At 48.0% G+C, this 21399-nt stretch overlaps 2 protein-coding genes across 5 annotated transcripts in view; one reads left to right on the top strand and one right to left on the bottom strand.

Annotated features, from left to right (window-relative positions):
- Positions 1-15916, top strand: part of mpp2b (MAGUK p55 scaffold protein 2b) — a 37524-nt gene extending 21608 nt beyond the window's left edge. For all 3 annotated transcript variants that reach the window (XM_086140609.1, XM_086140606.1, XM_086140607.1), the window contains 10 exons: positions 5643-5795; positions 5867-6022; positions 6373-6600; positions 10163-10294; positions 10370-10472; positions 12956-13024; positions 13106-13267; positions 13347-13549; positions 13624-13752; positions 14643-15916. In XM_086140609.1, coding sequence (XP_085996735.1) covers positions 5643-5795; positions 5867-6022; positions 6373-6600; positions 10163-10294; positions 10370-10472; positions 12956-13024; positions 13106-13267; positions 13347-13549; positions 13624-13752; positions 14643-14819 — 1512 coding nt within the window. In that variant the 3' untranslated portion in view covers positions 14820-15916. The remainder of the gene's footprint in view (positions 1-5642; positions 5796-5866; positions 6023-6372; positions 6601-10162; positions 10295-10369; positions 10473-12955; positions 13025-13105; positions 13268-13346; positions 13550-13623; positions 13753-14642) is intronic.
- Positions 15917-18682: 2766 nt separating this feature from the next.
- On the bottom strand, positions 18683-21129 carry abi3b (ABI family, member 3b). Of its 2 annotated transcripts, XM_086140459.1 has the most exons (5): positions 20950-21129; positions 19980-20147; positions 19719-19898; positions 19566-19645; positions 18683-19290 (listed from the first exon to the last, which is right to left on the bottom strand). In XM_086140459.1, exons 1-5 carry the CDS (start codon positions 21082-21084, stop codon positions 18780-18782), a joined length of 1074 nt encoding a protein of 357 aa, XP_085996585.1. In that variant the 5' UTR covers positions 21085-21129; the 3' UTR covers positions 18683-18779. The 2 variants fall into 2 exon arrangements, with proteins under 2 accessions (XP_085996585.1, XP_085996586.1); XM_086140460.1 differs by lacking the exon at positions 18683-19290 and having other exon boundaries at positions 19450-19645.
- Between the last annotated feature and the right edge of the window lie 270 nt (positions 21130-21399).

The following is a 21399-nucleotide window of genomic DNA, read 5'->3' as shown; positions in this document are numbered from 1 at the left end:
GGGAGAATTTCGACCAACATGTTTTTAATTTGTCGTTACCACCGTCGGATCTCCCGGAAACATCAACAATTTCCGAAACATGCGGGATGGGAAAGTGAATTATTTTTCCGAGAACGATGTGAATTGAATAAAAAGTCGCTTTCGGCTATATCCCAGTCAGAAAACATGCACAAGCTGTTAATATGATAATGCGTCGTGAGGCACAAGAGGAAGCGTGTTATTTCATTATGTAAACGTCTTCAGATTTATCGAGTTCATCCATTCATCAGTTATTGCTTTTAATATTCAGGATGAATTCAGTTACGGCAATAATGCCTTTCTTTGCACATACCTGATTCATAGAGGTGAATCTGAAGGCAGTGTGTGCTGATTCCAGATGGTCTCATGTGTTAAAACAACAAATTTAGTTTCAATATTACTGTGAGTGTCATTTAACATTTAAGCTACCGTCATTTCTGGACTATTAGGCGCACCTGAATATAAGCCGCACCAGCTAAAAGTAACTAAATAAATATATGTGTGCATTTTTTTTAACTTTTAATTCAATACATACTGGTAACACCTACAAATATGGACTGGAAATGCTTTTTTCCAAACAGTGCCTGTAACACGGCTGATGAAAAAGATTCATAATAAATTACACGAGGAAAAATCCATCCATCTATCCATTTTCCATCCCCGCTTTGTCCTGCCCCAGCCGATCGCTATCTCGGTCTTCCTCCTGCGCACTAAAACCGTCAAATCGCACCAAAATCGTCTTCTTCAGTGTCCGAATTGAACGGCCTCAGAATTTCGCGTTAATTTCCAATGTGACGAGTCCAAATGTTTTAGCGGCATGAAGCTCCTTAGCCCCCCCAAAAATGCATAAGTTCGCATCACCGTTATTTGACTTGCAGTGTTCAGAGCGTGTGAAAAAAGTAGCGGCTTAGAGTGCGGCTATAACGGTATCCGTTCATCGGACGACTTTGAAAAGACTTGGAAAAAATGATCATCTCACACCTGCTCAAATTTAAAGCGTAATTTGTCTTTTTTTTTGTGTGTGTTTTCAGTCTGTTTTTACAAAGTTATTTTACAAGGCCCGTGAATCTTACAGGGTCTCTACAACTAGATTTTTTTCAGCAATTTTTTCCCACCATGCACCGTTTCACCGGGTATTCGCTTCCCCTTCTCCGCTCGGTGGTGATCCGTTGGAGAGTTGACACCGTCCAAGCCGGGCTGTTCTGGCCACAGCTCCAACATCCTCTCCTCTTCATGGACGGTCCATCTGATGAGGACGTCCTTCTCCGTTCCGGTTCATCCATACCGCCAACAAATACCGTCCCTGCCGCCAATACCGCTCTGGAGATTGTTTGTCCACCAGGTTTCCTGTTTCTGGTTTTGTGAGAGCTCATCTATTGGTCGGTGATTGTGTAACATCGCCGTAAAGACCGAAAGACTTGCAACAATATCAAAAACATTTGATCGTAGGCCCGGGCATCACAGCCTTGGCCTCTTTTCAGTCAGAGCACAGGGACTGTCGACCGGTCGGCGCTCGTCCCTGTAAAATCTGACAAGCTGACATGCAGAGGTGGAGCGAGAACCCCTGTGACGAACGGAGAATTCACAAAAATTGAGTCGAGTGTGCAAATTTGGTCGAGCATCCAATCAACAATGAAGAACTCGGGCTCCCACTATTGTGTTTGTCTGCATCCCCTGCGTGTTCTAGAACAAACAAGACCCATTTTTAACTGCTGGCTTCATTCGATCCAATCTCTGTTGGTCAGCTGCCCGGATGGTGGATAAAAGATTGTTCTGGATGGAAGTGGATCAGTGAAATGGTACTGCAAGAACATCGGGTCTTTTTCTTGCCCAAGAAAAAAACCTGTTTCGAATTGTTAATTTTTTTTCAATATTCAAGCTGAAAAAAAAACAATCTTAAATCTTCTGTATGAAAGAGTGTTGTAACCAACTGGATCAGAAAATAGTGCTTGGATGCCTCACACTGATGATCTGGAAGTTACCAGAGGCGACCGAAGTCAGATGGGTTGGTGGTCTTGGTGAAATTGTAAATCACGGAACAGCTCGGCCCTTATAGCCGACTCCAGTGTTAATGGGACAATAATTTACAAAGGGAACTGCACGGTCTGTTGGAGAAGACTCAAATCCTATGGTTGAGATCATAAACTTAATAGATAATCATTGAGTGGGGTCATAAAACCAGCTTCCATCGGTGTCCCTTCACTTGCTCCTTTTCATGCCGTTCTCTTTTGGCGCTCGTGAACGCAGTGATGTTGGACGCGCCAATAAATACCAAATATGGCGGTGTTTATCTCTCGCACTCCGTTGGAGTGCATTGTTGAACCTCACATAATTGCCATCTGCTCATCTCATCTAAAAATCAGTGCATATGAATATTACATCCCCAAGTGCTCTTTGTGTAAACTCTTCTAAATACCCACCCCGGTGTCTTGAAGTTGTTACGGTAGAAGTGGGGTACCATTTCTGTTGGGAGCGAGAGGTTAGACGCGCTTTGAAACTTGCTCCATTTTTGCAAAGAGCTGAGCCTCTTCTGGTCGTTCCCACCCCATCGTCTTGCTCTGTGGCAGGTGTACATAGAAGTTAGCGCCCAGCACAGGTGTTGCATCCCTGGAGTGTGCGCCTTGTAGTCCATTCACGGTATGCCTGATTTGAAACCAAGCATCAATTCCTCCCAGAAGCAGGTGTAAAATGTATTTTGTTTTCTACTTACGTCCCGTGCCTATACCCAAGCGTGATTTGGACCACAATTTGGACCTCCTGAGGGATACCCATCTCAAACATTGAAGCGCTCCATCAGTTATCGCCGCGCTGCTTGAATGCCCGATTCCTGTGCTGTGGCCTCAGAGATTAGGTTGCTTACGTCATACCACTCAAACGCTCGGGTCTGTTACTATAACGTCGACGTAGAATTACAACCCCTATTATTTACTCTCGGCCGGATACATTTGATTGTTGTTAAATAGATTAGATAATACATTTGGCGCTTAATGTCAGTCAACAGTTCCCTGAGTCCATTACGTGGAACCTCATGAATAAATGGCAATGTAGTCGGCGTGGTGGTTGTTAAGAAGCAATGGTAGTTTTATTGGTGTAAGATGAGAAGTGGGGTACCATTTCCGTCGGGAGCGAGAGGTTAGCCGCACTTCGAAGCATGCTCCATTTTTGCAAAGAGCTGAGCCTCTTCAGCTCGCTTCCACACCATCGTCTTGCTCTATGGCGGGTGCACTGAGATGTAAGCGTCCAGTACAGGTGTTGCATCCCTGGAGTGTGCGCCTTGTAGTCCATTCACGGTATGCCTGGTTTGAGAACAAGCGTCCATTTTTCTCAGAAGCAGGTGTAAAATGTATTTCACATACATCTCTTCGCTATACCCAAGTGTGAATTGAGGCACAATTTGGACCTCCTGAGGGAACCCTGCTCAAACATTGAAGTACCCGCCTGTTAGGTCCTGTTCACGTCATACCACACAAACGCTCAGGTGTATTACTATATCGTCGACGTAGTATTACAACCCCATTATTTACTCTTGGCCGGATACGTTTCATTGTTGTTAAATAGATTAGATAATGCATTTGGCTCTTGATGTCGGTCAACAGTTCCCTTAGTCCATTATGGGGAACCCCATGAATGAATGGCAATGCAGTCGGCGCGACGGTTGTTAAGACGCAAGGGTAGCATTATCCGTGTAAGATGATCAGAATCAATATGTGCTGTCTGGCCATGTAATTGCTTGCGCTGAGCTCTCGAAGATACCTGCGTCTGCCGCTCAGTCGCTCCTATTTCCTTTGACTTATTTTCATTCGGCCTTGATCTGTTTCCGCAGCAGTTGGCAGGTCTTTGTGCAAACACACTATTGTTGGCACCGCACGATAGGGCCACGTCGGTGCACTGAGCGAGTAAAATAGCCTCATGGAAAAGCGCGTGCGAATTTATGAAGATTAAAATTTAACCCTCATAGCAGGAAAAATGGAACGTAACCATAGGGATTGCTTATTTGTATTTTCGGAGGATGGTAAATCCATCCCTGCGTATGTTTGAGTGTCTGGCACTGTGGATGCAGGGACTCACTGCAGAATTATGCAACATGCAGTTCTATCGAGAATCTCAATTGTTATCCGACTGGCAATGCGTTCTCACTGACAACAGAAGCTCTCGTAATTTGTGTTTTCATTGATCATAGCTTGGCGACTCAACCGATCGACCGCGTCTTTTGATGAATTTACACCTTTAAGGTTTTAATCTACTGGGACTTTTTTACCTTTTAACGTTTAAGCTATCGTCCCTCCGTTCATGTGAAACACAGGTCTTATTATGTTTAGTATCGCTGTTTGAAACAAGGCTGCCCAGGACATTAGCTATTCAGATTACCCTTAAAAGCCCGACTCGCGCATCTCATCTGATGCATGCTCAGTTGTTTTGAGAGTTTATTAAAAGCCACTTGCAAGATGCAATGATTCGCGGATTCATCGGGGGACATCCACGGGCTCCTCTTGTCTGAAGCTGTTATTTATTTTTACATTTTTCAGGGACACTTATCCATTATCATCACAGCGACGTATCACAGCAGCGACGGCAGCAAATATACAATAAATACATATATTTGATAGCAAATACCATACAGTACTAACCAGCTTCCGTGTTGCATCCTATTGTCGCCAGTACACTTTTATTAGCAATCTGGGAAAACATTGAACAAACAAATTCAAATGACAATATTTCTGTCCAGTTCCTTTAAAATACATTTCAGTTGGTGCGAAAAGAATTGAGATTTCTTCCGCTTTAGCCGCAGGACCGGCGCTCCATGCAGGTTGGCTGTCAAAGGGCCAGACGGCGCAGCTCGCTCCGGCAGGTTAGCGAACGCTTCCTTGCCAGAACAGGAAATTATCTGCTTTCAGTCGGCGCGTCACTGAGCAGAGACAAAGATGTCATCATTGCATTTTTTTTTATCCACGTGAACATTACTGAATCTCTTTGTCTAGTATGTTTGTATTAAAGTCCAAATGATTAATTTTGGATCAGGCGGTATGTGCAGACGTTTGCGCGCGCATGCGTGTGTTTGTGTTTGCGCTCGCCATATCCTGTCTCAACAGGGATTCTTCCTCCCGCGAGGAGAGGAGAAATCCTCGGCGGTATTCTCTGGCATTTCCAATCTTCAACTACAAGACAACTGTGTTTGCTGTTGTAAACGGGTATTATTAGTCCATCTGCATGTATTTGGGGGGAAAAAACATTATCCCGGTGTTAAGTGCTTCGGGCTTTGAAGGATTTTCTCCGATATCTTTTCAAAATTTGACTCCGGCTCTATCTCCATCCCACAGGACTGCCTCCTGGTCTATAATGCAAATACGATATCGACACTTAATGGAAAAGACTAAGTTGTTTAACAAATCCTGGATCAGCAGGAGAAGAAACCAGACGAGGAGTTTGACGGAAGTTGGGTTGAGTTTTCTTCAGATGTTACATGTCAAACTGTGTGTTGTTCTCCGCCGGGATTTAGTTTTTTTTTCCTTTTTTTTTTTCACGGTCAGACCGCTACGGTTTAGACAGCTGTCGTCCCAGAACTTGCAGTAAGAGGAAAAAAAAAAATAAACATCTGCTCCGTTTTTTTTTTCCCGAAAACACAGGCTCACGATCGGTTTGAGGAACCCAAGCTGGAGGCGGTGAGGGAGAACAACGTGGAGCTGGTGCAGGACATCCTGAAGGAGCTCGGCCCGCTGGCGCCGCGGAGCCAAGCGGTGGACGAGCTGGTCCGCATCCTGAAGGAGCCTCACTTCCAGGTAAAGACGTCCGGCATCGACGACATCCTCTTTGTTTCCGCGCCGATTCCTTATCCTTATTGCTTCCCCAGTCTCTCCTGGAAACCCATGACTCCGTGGCCTCCAAAAACTACGAGACTCCTCCTCCGAGCCCCTGCGCCTTCATGGACGCGGCGCTCAACAACCAGCCGGTGCCCCCCGACGCGGTCAGGATGGTCGGCATCCGCAAGGTTTCCGGCGAGCACCTGGTGAGTCTGCGCCGCCGGTCACATCCAGCGCAGCGGGAGACGCCCGGCCTCGTATTCTAAACATGCAATTACCCAGCTTTCTGAATCGACAGTGCGAGAAGAGTATCCGCGAGCGCCGCTTGAACCCCCCACAATTAGAGTTTGATGAGAAAATAGCTGCGTTTTTGCAGCAGCAGAGGATAACACCGATGATTTGCAAGGTCTTGTTAAGACCCGGAGAAAACGTCTCCAGGCTCCTGTTCTTTATTTGCGCGACATCCGACGCTACATCGAGGGGACTATTGTCTCCGTCTTCAAATTTGATCGCTGTTATGCTGCGGGCGGTGATGATAGCGATTTTTCCGGCGCAGGGAGTGACGTTTCGAGTGGAGAGCGGTGAGCTCGTGATCGCCCGGATCCTCCACGGCGGCATGATCGACCAGCAGGGTCTGCTCCACGTGGGCGACATCATCAAGGAGGTGAACGGCAAGGAGGTGGGCAACGACCCAAAAGTGCTGCAGGAGATGCTGAAGGAAGCCAGCGGCAGCGTCGTGCTCAAGATCCTGCCGAGCTACCAGGAGCCTCACACACCGAGACAGGTGAATCGGACACGGTCACACACTGATTTGATCTAGTTTTATACTCCGTCCGTCCATCCAACAGCGGTGTTTTGGCATTGACAGGAAGCAGAGATGAAGATGTGGAGGTTCTTTCTGGGAGTGAGAAGGATGGACAGGATCAGGATTGTGACCTGATTTTCTGGAGATAAAGTCAAACTGAGATGGTGTGGATGTTTGTAGAGGTGGGAGAGTGAAGATCTGGCGCCCTGGAGGCAACTCCAGCAGATGCCCACAGACTCACTGGGCTTTTTCCAAAGGAGTCACTCATCATTCCTACCATACAGTAAAAAAGGATTTGATTTCAGCATTTGGTAGAACACCCGCAGGACATAAGTTCATTGACACTTTCCCGAGATAAATGCTGCTGGCTTCCCTCCCTGGTGTCCTCTACGACCTCGAGTGCTGAGTCAAGAAAGTGAAATCATATTATTCATCAGAGGGGCGTTTAATTTGACATCGCTGTAATAACCGGGTTACAGTTTTCTGTATGCATGGTTATTTTCTGACGCTGCATAATGGAAGAAAAATGGCGGTCTCCACGAAGGAGCCACACAATCCCCCCACCCCACCCACCCCCGTCCTACACACTGCTCTTGATATTTGATTCCCGGTTCCATGAACTCATTTGATTCCTGTTAACAATATTCGACTCATAAAGGAACACGGCCTGGATTTTCACTTTTGATTGACTATCTGTTGACAAAAAGACAGGAGGCAGAGCTAGAGGTCCATGTTGATGTTCTCTTTGGGAATGACCAGGATGGATAGGATAAGGAATGAGTCCATCAGAGGGACGACATGTCAGAAGTTTTGAAGAGAAGGTCAGCTATGGTTGGGTCATATACAGAGGAGGGAGAGTGAACATATTGGTAGACGGATGCTTGAATCAGAGGTCTAGAGGAAGACCAAAGAGAAGATTTATGGATGTAGCAAGAGTGGATATGAAGTTAGTTGGTGTGAGAGAGGAGGATGCAGAGAATAGGATTATATGGAGAAGGTCTATTCGCTTTGGCGACCCCTAAAGAGAAAAGCCCAAAGCGAGAGAAAATTTTGTGCGGGCTGTCAACATTAGGTGATGTTTGCTTCACACGAGCGCAGTAGGTACGCAGATAATGAACACTGGTTCTTTCCCGGCTTCTCCTCTCTTGTGGAAACCCCTCGCTCTATCTCCGAGCCCGGACACCCTGCGGAGGAAACACATTTCAGCCGCTTGTATCATCTCCTTTCGGTCGCGACCCTCAGTTCGTGACCACGACAGGTCTTCTCATGCCAATTACGAGATAATGCGTCCTTGTGACGCCTCGGCCGGATTCGCCGGAGCGCCGCCGCTCCTGCCAGACGCTCGGTTTTCCTGAGCTGTGCTCGGCTTGTCTGAAAAGAGAATGAGCGCACATGCAAGGACAATTTTTAAACACGAAAACCGTCTGTGTGTGTGTGTGTGTGTTTCAACCTATTATCAGCACCACTGTGTGCACGTGAGCCACGCAGAGTTGCCTTATTGACTGTTGTCGCGTCAGGTTATTTCTGGAACTGATTTATTGCATTGTATTTGCAGCAAACCTTTCTCCACGGTAATGTTCCTGCGGCTAAACGTAAAAAAAAAAACAGAAAAAGGAGCCGTCAAAGACCCGGCGGGGAGGGGGGAGGAGATTTCTTTTTCTATATTTACTTTTGTTTCATATTATACGACAGCCGTGTGAGAAACCTCGGCAGAACTTAATGTTCTATGTGACAAGGAGGGGTGACACCGCGTCATTTTGCATCCCCGGTACACCAGAACACGCCGACTAACTTTCTTAGTCATTTTTCAACCGGCTGAAAGTCATTTTAACCGCCGACAAATAGGCGCGTGCTTCTCCGAGAGCCGGAGGTGGCTGCTCATGCAGGAAAACGGGATCCCTTCAGTGGTCCGGCGGAACAAGAGGCTTATCTGGCCTTCGCGATTATCGCAGATCTGACGGGCCGCCGGAGCCCGCCGGATCACGCGGCTTTTTCACGGACCCGCTGACCGATTCATTTCAGAGGCGGGAGGAAAAAAAAAAGGGAAACGCGTGAAGAAGTGAATTTATTCTCAGATCCCAGATCAATATCACCAAGCAACAAAACATAACTAGCTAGAAATACATGAAGTTTAGATTTAGCTGCTGGCAAGGCAGCTCGGCATCTGTGTGTGTGTGTGTGTGTGTGTGTGTGTGTGTGTGTGTGTGTGTGTGTGTGAATGAGTGAATGAGTAAGTGCAATAGTGGAAACAAGTAAAGTATCTACCTGTAAAAGCACTGACTTTGCTAGGTGCTTCGCAATTTAGCGCTACACCATGATATTGAACATGGAGAAGGTGAAAGCAGCTAAATGATGGATTCACGTGCGCGGCTTCCGGCTCCCGGTCCCGTTTCCGCTCCGAACGCAGTGAAGCCGCCGATGTGACAGACGCTTTCAAATGTTGGATGAAAACGTAACTGCCTCCCTTTGAGTCGTAGTCATGCATTTCAAAGACCCTCCGCCGTCACACCTTTTGAGACGGGAACCTTTTCCAAAGCTCGTTTTTTTACGTCGCTCCTCACCCAAGGATGATTCAGACGCAGAAGGATGATTTACATCGGCGAGTAGAGTTCCGAGGAGTTTTAAATATTTCGCTGTCTGTATTGGAAGCACCCCTGGAGCCCCGTCACGGAGCGCCGGTTGAACTCCGCTGACAGCCCCTTTGACCTGCTGTGATGCTGCTGATTTGTGGTGTTGCTATGTGTGTGTGTGTGTTTGTGTGTGTGTACCCAGCTGTACTGCCCTTACAAGGGAAACAAATGCACACACACACACGTTCAAGCCCACACACACACAATTTAGTAAGAGCTGGCAGGGTTTTTCTATGTTCCTGCATCCCTTCAATACGGCAGAAGGAATCAAGTGCAGGGGGGAGGGAATGGTTTCCATGGCTACAGATTTTGCCTCTCTCTCTCTCTCTTGCTCTCTCCTTTTCTGAGTCCATCTATCTGTCAGTGTGAGTTCCCCTCTGTGTCTGGTACTCCCTCGTGCTCATCGGTGAGGGCAGTGATTCGGCGCCTGGGCTGTGAACTGGATCCGGTGGCCTCGGACTTCCAGATAGACGTTCAGTCACAGGGCCTGCGAGAAGGCTCCGGTTAGGTTCCGACACTTTCTGTGTCAAAAGCATGCTGTTTTTGCAAAACACGCTGGAGACCCACAATTACACTGATATGTGAATGGTTGCACATCTTCATGTGTGGTCCTGTGACCCCACCTCTGGTCCAATGACAGCTAGGAGAGGCTCCAGCACCCCCAAAACTAGGAACGCAGGATATGTGGTTGTGATGAATGAATGCCCACCATGTAACAATGCAATGGGCATCAGGGTTCCACTAATAGGACGATAGATTCTGACATGGCAGATACGAGTCAATACACAAACCCACCGCGCTGCATTTATTCTCTTCCTGAATGTCTTCTGAAAAGGACTTGACCCGAATGATGCTCACACCCTTGTATTGGTTCGTAGTTTCTAACACGTGCGCCAATCCTCTCGTTTCAGGCCTTCGTCAAGTGTCACTTTGACTACGACCCGTCCCACGACAACCTGATCCCCTGCAAGGAGGCCGGCCTCAGTTTCAGCAGCGGAGACATCCTGCAGATTTTCAACCAGGAGGACCTGAACTGGTGGCAGGTCGGTTCAAATCGACCGGAGAGTTTCACGATTCACATCTCGTTAATTTCCACGTCCGTGTGTTTTCCCCAACAGGCCTGTCACATCGAGGGAGGCAGCGCGGGTTTGATCCCCAGCCAGCTGCTTGAGGAGAAGAGGAAGGCGTTCGTGAAGCGGGACCTGGAGCTGGCGACGGCAGGTAGCGCTGCACCTCTCAGCGGCGGGCGACACGAGCGCAGAGGCACTTCCAATTATGCAGATTCGACCCCTCGCTGCAGCAAACACACCGGCAACAAAGACAGCATCTGTTCCCCCGCCGTCACACAAGCGTTTCATCTGCTCTCGCCACTCCACCTCCTCACGCCTCTCCGGTCTGTCAGCGAGCACGGGAGAGCTAATAAGAGACGCCGGGGAGGGCAGATCCGGTCGGCCGGGTCCGACTCGCAAAGATTCGTTAAAAAAGACCTTATCTGTGCAATATTCATCACTACTGTCACCAGGAAGCGAAAAAAAAGCGACTGTCTTCCAGCGTACAGTTAGCAACTGAACAGGTGGTGAGTCATAGCTTGCCATTTGCCCTGAGAGATGGGAAGGACACACCGGTCCCTATACACACCTCCCACGCGCTGCACCGCCGACCTGAATTCAACATTGGACCAGATGGCGTCTTACAATAACATAATTATAATACTCCACTTACTCTGGCAAACAGAGAGCTGGAAAGTTGTGTTTTAGTTTTTTTTAGCCGTAGCAGATTGTTGGGTTGATCTCCTCAAGGTAGAAAAACCGTGTAGTGTCTGATGCATCCTCCCCAAACGGCTCAATAGTAAGCCTTCAGAGCGGACAGCGGGTTCTCAATCGGCCCCAGGTAGCTGCTCAGCTCTGCTGCTATCTAGTGGCTAGCCTTCACATTACACTGAGAAGTTTTTGCTTTTCAAGCGTACAGACATGTTAGACTGGTGCAGGACATGTATGCTAGCTGTGAGACAGTGGCGAGGTGTGTTGTAGGTGTAACAGAGAAGTTCAAGGTGGAGGTGGGACGTCATCAGGTATCAGCTCGGAGCCCCTTCTGGTTTGCAGTGGTGATGGACAGGCTGATGGATGAGGTTAGACAGGAATCTCCATGGACCATGATGTTTGCAGATGACATTGTGATCTGTAGTGAGAGCAGGGAACGGGTTGAGGGCAATCTTGAAAGGTGGAGGTATGCTCTGGAAAGGAGAGGAATGAAAATTAGTCGCAGCAAGACAGAATATATGTGTGTGAATGAGAGGAACTCGGGTGCATTGGTGAGGCTACAGAGAGTGGAGATCAAGAAGTTGGAGGATTTCAAGTACTCAGGGTCAACAGCCCAGAGCAACAGAGAGAGTGGAAAAAATGTTAAAGAAATGGGGTTAAGCAGGTTGGAATGGGTGGAGAAAAGTGACAGCGGTACCACGAGATAGAAGACTATCAGGCAAGGTGGACAAGACAGTGGTGAGAGCAGAGATACTGTTTGCTCTAGAAACAGTGACAATGATGAAAAGACAGGAGGCAGAGCTGGAGGTCTCAGAGAGGAAGATGCTAAGGTTCTCTTTGGGAATGACGAGGATGGAGAGGATCAGGAATGAGTCCATCAGAGGGACGACACATGTTAGATGTTTTGGAGAGAAGGTCAGAGAAGCCAGGCTGAGATGGTTGGATCACGTACAGAGGAGGGACAGTGAATACCGTGTACCCTCATTTTTCGTGAGAGTTATGTTCCGAGATCCCCTTTAAAAAGGGAATTTCCTCAAAGTAAGAAGTTCACTTTCAAGTAACTATTTTGATGATATTTACAGATATATTAGCCGTCAACCTCACTCAACCCTATACGAATAGTCAACATCTTCCTGCTACCCTTGGGGTCTATGTCAGACTTTAGGGTAGATGCTGGGCATCGTAGAGCGCAGGGTAAGACACTTTCACAAACTAGATTGCACAAAGTGGACGGTGTTCACACTTCCATGAACGGCAGAGAAGTGGACCAGGGCATTGTACGCTTGGAACAACCCACAAGGAGATCAGCTGCTTCCCTCCATGAACCAATCAACATGAGGAACAGAACAACATGCTCAACCAGCCAATAGCATGCCAACTACGAATCTACTTAGCCAATGGTAGTCCGTATGAGATTTTGCGTGGGTACAGCGGCGGGAGTGAGAGTTCACAATGCTATGCATCTTGTTTTTTTTTATATGTTATAAAAATGAATTTCATTTTAATTTTACTATATTTTGTACAGTTTCTTTCTTCTTAGGCTAGAATATGGCTATTTCATCACGAAAAATGATATTCAAATCTGCAAAGTAGCGAAAGCGCGAAAGCTGAACCCGAAGTAGTATATTATAGGAGTTTAGTATCTATGGTCCACTGTATATTGGTAGACGGATGCTGGAGTCTGAGCTGCCAGGCAGGAGGTCTAGAGAAAGACCGAAGTGAAGATTTATGGACATCGTGAGAGAGGATATGAAGTTAGTTGGTGTGAGAGAGGAGGATACAGAGAATAGAGTTAGATGGAGAAGGTTGATTTGCCGTCGCGACCCCGGAAGGAAAAAGCAAAGCAAAAGAAGACGACATCGATCGTGTATCTTTTTCCCCACAAGGACGGTCAGAGATGAATTAGAGGTTTGATTGCGTTTCTTTCCGTCCCCTCTCGCCAAGGTCCCTTGTGTGCGGGGATGGGCGGCAAGAAGAAGAAGAAGATGATGTATTTAACCACCAAGAACGCAGGTCACTCCGCCGGTCCCCGGTCGATCCCGGCTCGCAGCCTTCCGCTCTGGTTTCAACTCTGTATCTTCTGTCCCCAACAAGAATTCGATCGCCACGAGCTGCGGATTTACGAAGAGGTCGCCAAGGTGCCGCCCTTCAGGAGGAAGACGCTGGTGCTGATCGGCGCCCAGGGCGTCGGACGCCGCAGCCTGAAGAACAAGCTGTTGGTTTCGGATCCCCAGCGATACGGAACGACCGTTCCCTGTGAGTGAGGACGTTCCCGGCAGTCTCCGCCCTCTGTCGGACAAACCCGGACGCGAATCAATACGCCTCTCGCCCTCAGTCACCTCCAGGAAACCGAAGGTGGACGAGAAGGACGGACAGATGTACTCCTTCATGACGCGCGGCGAGATGGAGTGCGACATCAAGAGCGGACGTTTCCTGGAGCACGGCGAGTACGACAGCAACCTGTACGGGACCAAGATCAACTCCATCCACGAGGTGATCGAGACGGGGAAGATCTGCATCCTGGACGTCAACCCGCAGGTAGAACCGGCTCTTTGGCGTCTTCGCCGCTTTTCCGTCTCAGATAGAACCGTCATCGGGTTTTTTTTCCGAAGGCCCTGAAAGTCCTGAGGACGTCGGAGTTCCTGCCCTACGTGGTCTTCATCGAGGCCCCGGACTTCGAGGTTCTCAAAGCCATGAATAAATCGGCGATCGAGTCGGGTGTGGTCACTAAACAGTTAACGGTGAGTTTTCAATTCATATACCGTGGACCCTCGCTACTTCACGATTCGGCTTTGGCGCCCTCGCTACTTTGAGTATTTTTTTTTTTTTTTTTGGAATTGGGTTCTCGCAATTTATCATTCTTTAGCGGTTGCCCTGAAATTTGAATTTTTTTTTTTTCCGTGATGAAATATCCATATTCTTGCCTTAGAAGAAAAAAAGACTGTAAAAAATGTAGTAAAATTAAAATTAAAATTCATTTAATAAAATAAATAAAATATGAGATCTCCTTTGCTAAACAAATATATCCAGCGTCGCAGACTCTCGTTCTCACGATAATTATCAATAAAGATTTAGCATTGACGCAGATCTATCGTTGTGCAACTCTTCTGTAAGTCTCTGCAGGTATTTCATTTTCAAAATTTAACTTCTACAAATTCCTGGGAAATTATAACATCCCATTTTCACCAACCATTATTAGAAAATCATACACTATGTTTGTACAAATTATGCAACATCCAAAAAAAATTTTTTAGATTTTTTTGAAATAATTCTTATAGCATTTTGTGCAGCATTTTTAACAAAATTAGATGGAACAATGAAAGATATGATGTGAAGGCCAACACAGCCTGGCTGATTTTTAAGTTTTTCTCTATTGGTGATCTTTTGTTACTAATTTTCAAATTTGACATCAAGGAAAGTGTGATTTTAATAAAATAAAAAAGACAAAAAAAAATTAGATGCAGCTCACCTGTAGGCGTTGATAATGTAACCCCTGCTTTTCCACCCGTTCCTTCAGATGTTTATTTTTGTGATGTTTTTTTTTTTTTCCCCAGCCACAGTTTGCATGTGCATTTTTTCACATGAAAAAAAGTAAAATAAAGGTTCCCCTCTTGCTTGTCTTCCCCGCCAGGACTCTGAGCTGAAGCGGACGGTGGACGAGAGCGAGCGGATCAAGCGAGCTTATGTACACTACTTCGACCTGTGCATTGTAAACGACGGCCTGGAGGCGGCTTTCCGGAGCCTCCGGGCGGCGCTGGACAGGCTGCTGACGGAGCAGCAGTGGGTCCCCGTCAGCTGGGTCTTCTGAAGGTACCGGCTGACCCCTCCGTCCCCCTCTCGGAGCCGCCGGCGAGGCCGGGGCCCCGCGCGGCTAGCTGTCGCGGGAGTTCCCGCGGCGAGAATAGCGAGCGAGGGCGAGCGACCGGCCTCCGCTTTTGTACAGTTAGTGTTCCTTCGTCCCCCGTCAAGTTATACTTTACGTGTCGGATCGATATATTGATCCAGAGACTGGGTTTTAAGCGTCGCCCCGGAGGTTTTGTGCAATAGTGTGGGTCCCCGCGACGCGGGCGTAGAACGTAGAACGGCGGTCTCCGGTAGAGAGGAACATTTGTGTTGAGCGTCCCGTGAACCTTGTTAGCCTTTTTCCCAATCTCCAAAACCGTCGCGTAGTGCAATGTTTACATCGGATAGGTGAGACCGACCACGAAGGAGACGATACCAAATGTGATATTTCTATAAGATCCTATATATTTTAGCCATTACGGTCGTATAGTTGGGTTGTGCGTGTTGAGAAATGTGATTTAGCCCGTAAGTTTCAGCAATAGATCATTTCACCGGGCGGCGGTGGCCTGCTTTCATGCACACACACACACACACACACACACTGGAACCGCCAAAGCAAGGGGGGTTTATTTTTGTCTTTCTTATTTTCATTTTTTTTTCTGCAAACCGCACCGCCATTTTTACAACGTGCACACCAACGCCGCGCAATGGGGCTGGAGCTGTAACCTATAGCACTGAGGTTCGCACCTGACAAAATAAGGAATCGAAGAAATGCCGACAAGCGCAGCAACAGTAAGTAAGGGAATGAAACGCGGCGTCACAGGACGTTTTCTTCACTTTCCCAAACTTCACCGCTCCTCAGTGACTCCTCATCCTACTTTTGCCTTAACGTGGCTCAATCGCCAAGGAAACGCCGCTCCTGCCGCAGAGCTGCCGCGGTGCCGTCACCTCGGGCTCGGGCGTTGGAAACCTAGAAGCGAACGGTTACTTGTTGGTATTTTTTTCCCCCTTCGGCCATGTGAGTACTGTACTGGAATAAAGAGTCCACACTTTATGAGTCCGCAGATGAGAACTTTTTTTTTTTTTTTTTTCTTGATTAAAAGTACGGCATTGGATAAAATCTGAGAAAATGTTGTTACTTTATTTAAGCAACAGCACAGGTTTGGCTGCTGGATGGGGCTCCGCAAACTGCAAGGTTTTTTTCAATAAAATACCATTTAGTAAAATAATAGATGGGTAGATGATTATAAATCCCCAGAAAATGGAAATTATGTCATTATTGATTATTAATCTTATACATTCATGTGAAGACACTTTCTCAATGATGTCAGAAAAAGATAAATATCGGTACGCGACGTTTTATTTCTATAAGTGTCTGCATTTACATTTTTAAAATTTCATTTCGACAGCATTCCTAGGAAATCACAACGTCCCATTTTTACTAACAATTTTTAACAAATCGTGCACCATGTTTCTACAAATATTTTTTTGTAACGTACAAAAATAATCTTGAGGATAAAATAATTTGATTGCATTGTGAACCAAAATCTGCAGCGTTTTTAACAAAATCACCGTGTGTTACAAAGCAAGGCCTGAAATAATTAGTGCGTGTTCAATAATAATATTATCATTTGTCATTTTCAAATTTAAATCAATGCAAGTGTAATTAAAAAAAGGAATAGCAACAAAAAAATTAGATGTAGCTCACCAGTATGTGATGCTGTAGTGAACTTTTTTTTTTTTTTATCCATTTTGGGGACCCAAACATGAAACATGAATACAAAAATATCATCAGAAAATATGAAATAACCAAAAATATATATACACAAGAAGAAAATTGGTAGAAACACACCAAAGTGTAGTGGACCAGATGAAATAATATATAACACAACAAATGTGCACAATGTAAAGATTTTAAGGATAGAGTTGTGTATGGCTGATGTAGGAATATTTATCACTACCCCCCCCAAAAAAAATGTAATAGATGTGGAATATCATACCATGGCTCCTGTGTGTCACCAATTAAATATATATGACTTTCTGAATCTTGGAGTCTCAAAAACTAGACCAGAAAATCGAGACGATTAAGATGTCATTCGCAGAACGGGTGCAGAAGGTGCGGCCGACGGGGAACCTTCATCCCGTCCATTTTTTCCCTCACCGTCTATTTCTATCATCGATGTTTCACGGTGTCACACCTGCTTCGAAGAAAAAGCGTGCGCTCCCTCCGCCCCTATCGCTCCCTCCTCAGCGAAACACCCCTCTTCATCACCGACGACCGATCACCGCACTCATGAAATAACCATGGCAACTGTTAGGCCATCGTCATATTGTGACATTTTGAGTTGTGCAGAATTCATTTCATCCCGTTTGGATCAAACCAAACTTGTTGAAACGTCAACGGGAGAAGATGCATCTTCTGGAAGAAAAAAAAAAAAAAAAACTTTCCAAGAAGAAAAGCCTGCGTTGATGTTCCTCACATCTACATCTCCAACCCAACGCCTCAACTCTCCCACCTCCAGCCGTGGATTTCATCTTTGCTTCCAAAACATCTTGGAAGTGCCCACACCAGCTGGTGTGAGAGGTGAATATACGCATGTTTGCAGATGACACCGCGACCTGCAGCGAGGAACCAGGCAAAGGAACGTAAATATCACAGATTCTGTTCATAGCTTTTACGGAAAGAATTTGTAGACGCAGCCGGAGCGTCCGGGGGATCCGGTTTGGTGGCCGCAAGATCCAGTCTCTTGCTTTTTGCAGATGATGTGGTTCTGTTGGCTTCATCAGGCCACGATTGAGCTGAGCCAGAGCTGAGCCAGAAGGCGAAGCTCTCAATTTATTGTTCAATCAACGTTCCTACCCTCACCTGCGGTCACCAGCTGCCACTAGAGACCACAAGAACAAGATGGTGGATACAAGCGGCTGAGATGAGCCACCAGGAAGATCCAGGACACACTGGAGAGACTAAGTCTCCTGGCTGGCCTCGGAACGCCTTGGGGTCCCCCAGAAGAGCTGGGAGGTCCAAGCCTCACTGCTGCCCCCACTATCTGACCTGGATGGATGGATGGTTGGATGGTGGGTTTCCCCAAGGGGCAATTGAGGAGCACATAGGGTAGCAGCATCAAATTAAAATAAAGTCTAATAATAAATTACAGTACAGAAATTGTGCCATTGGTAAGAGACTCTGGGTTCTCTGCGCTCTGGGTTTATATAATAAACATACCATGGAAGGCCATGAGGGGTTTCCAGGGTTGCTGGGAATTGAGGAGTTGGGACGTCTCCGGGGTCAAAGGTTGCCCTTCTCCTCTGGGTTTCGGGCCGGGTGTAAGACGTGGGACTGTCCTGCAGGGATCTTTTTGGCTGCTTTTAAAATTTGGCAATCACGAAGGCAGGAGGGAAGACCGAGAGGTTGGCCGGTTATTTTAAGCCAGACCGAGGCGGTGATCTCCGGGCTTTTCCCGTGGCGTTGGGTGATGGAACGGAACCAGCGGGTGAAGGAGAAGGTCATTACGTGGTCAGGATCGTGCTGCTAAACTCAAATGACCTCAGTTTCCTCCTGCGGGCTTGAAGTACAGCATCCCTGTAACAGTGCTTTTAGTTTTCATCTCGACGTTTCTCAGACGATCGGAGGGTGAAACCGAAGAACACCCGAGTCCTGACCTGGTCTTCAAAAGCAAAAGGGACACGAGGAACACCAAGCAGGCTTCTTCAAATTCCCGCAGCTCGGCCTCTAGGAGGTGACCTACGGAGGTTTACTTGAGAAAACCCTGTTTCAGCTTGTTTGTCAGGAATGCGGCCGGGCGCTGTCGGAACATGCGGCCCCGACGGATCGCGAGGAAACGGGACTTCAGACCGAGCAGGAAGTAGATTCACTGGAGGTCCGATCGCCGCTTTTCAGGCTTTTATTGACGTATCTGAGAAGTTGAACGCGTTACAAACACACAGCGCCTTAAACGGTCAGCCGGCCACGCAGAGCCTGCTCACGCTAGAAGGGTGGAGGTGGAGGAGGAGGTGGTGGCACACTGGTGGAGGTGGTGGCTGGAGGGAGTGGAGGAGGAGGAGGTATGCCACCTCCTGCAAGTGGAGGTGGAGGAGGAGGAGGAGGAGGTATTCCACCTCCACCTCCTGCAAGTGGAGGTGGAGGTGGAGGAGGAGGAGGAGGTATTCCACCTCCTGCTGGTGGAGGTGGAGGCGGAGGTATGCCACTTCCTGCAAGTGGAGGTGGAGGAGGAGGAGGTATGCCACTTTCTGCCAGGGGAGGTGGAGGAGGTATTCCAGCTCCACCTCCAGGAGCTGGAGGTGGAGGAAAGGTGGAACCATCTCCTGGTGGTGGAGGGGCGGCTCCTGATGCTAGCGGGGGTGGCGGAGGACACGGCGGCGCGGTGAGGTCTGTGTCCATGGATGAAGATGGAGGAGGAGGAGGAAGAGACCCGCCGCCGGTGGAGCTGGACAAGGTGGGGACTGATGGCACGGGGACGGCGATGCCACATGCAGTCCTGCACGTGAGACACACACACACACACACACACACACACATGCTAGTCCGGCTGCTAAAGCTAACATGATATCAGATGCAGGGAGGCGCTGCTGCTAGATTTCATGTAGCATTAGCTAATACGAAAGCGCTATAAGTGCTAATAACGCATAACCTTCATATTAATTGATCATTTTTCTTTGAAAAACACATAAAATGAGAAAAATGCATCAGGCTCCTCGTACTCGAACGACTTCTTCGGTATGATTATTGTGGGTTTTACAAGTGTGCACATACACGATGACGTCCGCGTGGCTCTGCACGCTGTCCATGGTGTCGGTCCTCTTCCTGGGCGGCTGCTGCTGCTGCTCACTGGGCTGCAGAGACGCAGGAGAACCTAAGGTGGGTTTGGTCCGTCTCCAGGTGTTGGTTCGAGATGGACGGGCTTACGTGAAAGCAGTGTCCGACGGAGTCCAGGGCGGCGTAGGAGATGGGCGCCCTGGAGTAGCTCCTCTCCGGTTCCTTCCCGGAGGCCGGCGCCGTCAGCGGCTTGGAGCGACTCTTCCTTTTGGAGGCGGTGAAGGTGCCGATCTCCCGCCTGGCCACCTTGTCGTGGTGAATGGCCGCGGCCTGGCGAGGGAGCGAGAAACCACACGCTGAACTTGATTGGGCGGAGGGGAGGCGCCGGCGGTCACGCTTCGCGCTGCTCACCAGCGACAGCAGGTTGACTGAAGACTCCATGTCTTTGACCTGCATGGACTGGGAGTCCAGCAGCCTGAGCAGGGTGCTGGCCACGCTGTTGATCTGGTAAGCCACGCTAGCCAGCGCCTGAGCCGCTAAACCCCTGGCTTCCTCCATGGCCTTGGTTGGATCTTCTGCCTGAGGGATTTTGAGAGGAAATACCATATTTTGCTTTAAAAATGTCTCCTTCCAGAGGTCTCCTCAGCCAATCGCCTGCCGCCATCTAACCCTCTCCTCGCACCTTCCTGTCGTCTTTCCCTCCGTCCATAAACCTCCCCTCTGGTCCTCCTCTAGAGGACCTCCTACCTCAGAATCCTTCTACCCAGACCTTCAACATCCCTCCTCTCGCCATGTCCGACCATCTCACTCTGACTTTATCTCCAGAACATCTAACAGGCGCCTGAACCTCCTGAGCTTCTCCATCCTCCTCAGTCCCAAGGAGAACCTCCACAGCTTCATCTCTCCAGCTTCCACGCTTCTCCTCACCATGGCTGCTCTCACCTCCACCTTCTCCACCTTTCCTTTCCTTCTGGCTGATGTTCTTCCATCACCCCTGACATGTTTCTCCACCTTCTTGCATGCATTTCTCCACCTCTTCTCCAGAAGATACAGATGTACCCATGCTCTGGAAAGCTGACCCAACATCCTCCATCTTCCTCTCACCTCCACCCCTTGTAGCTTCTCCGTGGGTCCCTCTCATACACACACACACACACACACACACACCTAATCTGCGTTGACACAAATAGACCTGCTGTTGAATTGTTTTTAATTAAACACAAACCACAGGAACTTCACAGTTTGGTCAGTGAGAGCCAATAAAACACACACACACACACACACACACACACACACACACACACACACACACACACACACACACACACACACACACACTTTGCAAGATGGAGGTGATAAAGTGGCTGTGCTTGTTGCTCACCTGGAGGTAGTTGTTCTCGCAGTACTCCGCCACTTGCAGGAGGTTGCTCTGGTTGTCCACCAGGTTCCTCCTGGCTTCAGGAACCTCCTGCAGGATCCCGGAGACCACATCTGCGAAGTTCCCCCTCTCCGACATGTCCCCTCTTCGACCCTCCGGATCTCCCACTGCTTCTCCTGTTCAGGGTGTGAGCTCCAAGGAAGAGGGCGGGCTTGTCGAGACGTGTGTGTGTTTGTGTCTGTATGTGTGTTTGTGTGTGTGTGTGTGTTGGAGACTCCCGGAGGGTACAGATTTTTTCACAACAGCTGGTTGATGTTCAACTCCTTATGTGGACTTGGTTGTTTATTTATTTATTCACTCTTCTTGAACCTTTATTGCAGTTTGACGCGCAGGCGTATTGCGTAATAACTGCAGGACGAAGTTCTGAGGGCATTGCAGCTGCACTTACCACCG

This window comes from Fistularia commersonii, chromosome 33 (assembly GCF_037954325.1).
Source record: "Fistularia commersonii isolate RoL2024-O1a breed Wild chromosome 33, RoL_Fcom_v1.0, whole genome shotgun sequence".
Classification (NCBI taxonomy): Eukaryota; Metazoa; Chordata; class Actinopteri; order Syngnathiformes; family Fistulariidae; genus Fistularia; species Fistularia commersonii.
Note: the sequence above shows the minus strand (reverse complement) of the source record. Positions and strands in the feature narration are given on the sequence as shown.

Bases quoted from the DNA above. Each gene is read 5' to 3' on its own strand.
- abi3b (XM_086140459.1), bottom strand. From the start codon at position 21,084: ATGTCGGAGAGGGGGAACTTCGCAGATGTGGTCTCCGGGATCCTGCAG. The intron at 20,148-20,949 runs GTGAGCAACAAG...AAAATCCCTCAG, and splicing joins GCGAGAACAACTACCTCCAG to GCAGAAGATCCAACCAAGGC. The intron at 19,646-19,718 runs GTAAGCCCGTCC...GCGTCTCTGCAG, and splicing joins CCGTCGGACACTGCTTTCAC to CCCAGTGAGCAGCAGCAGCA.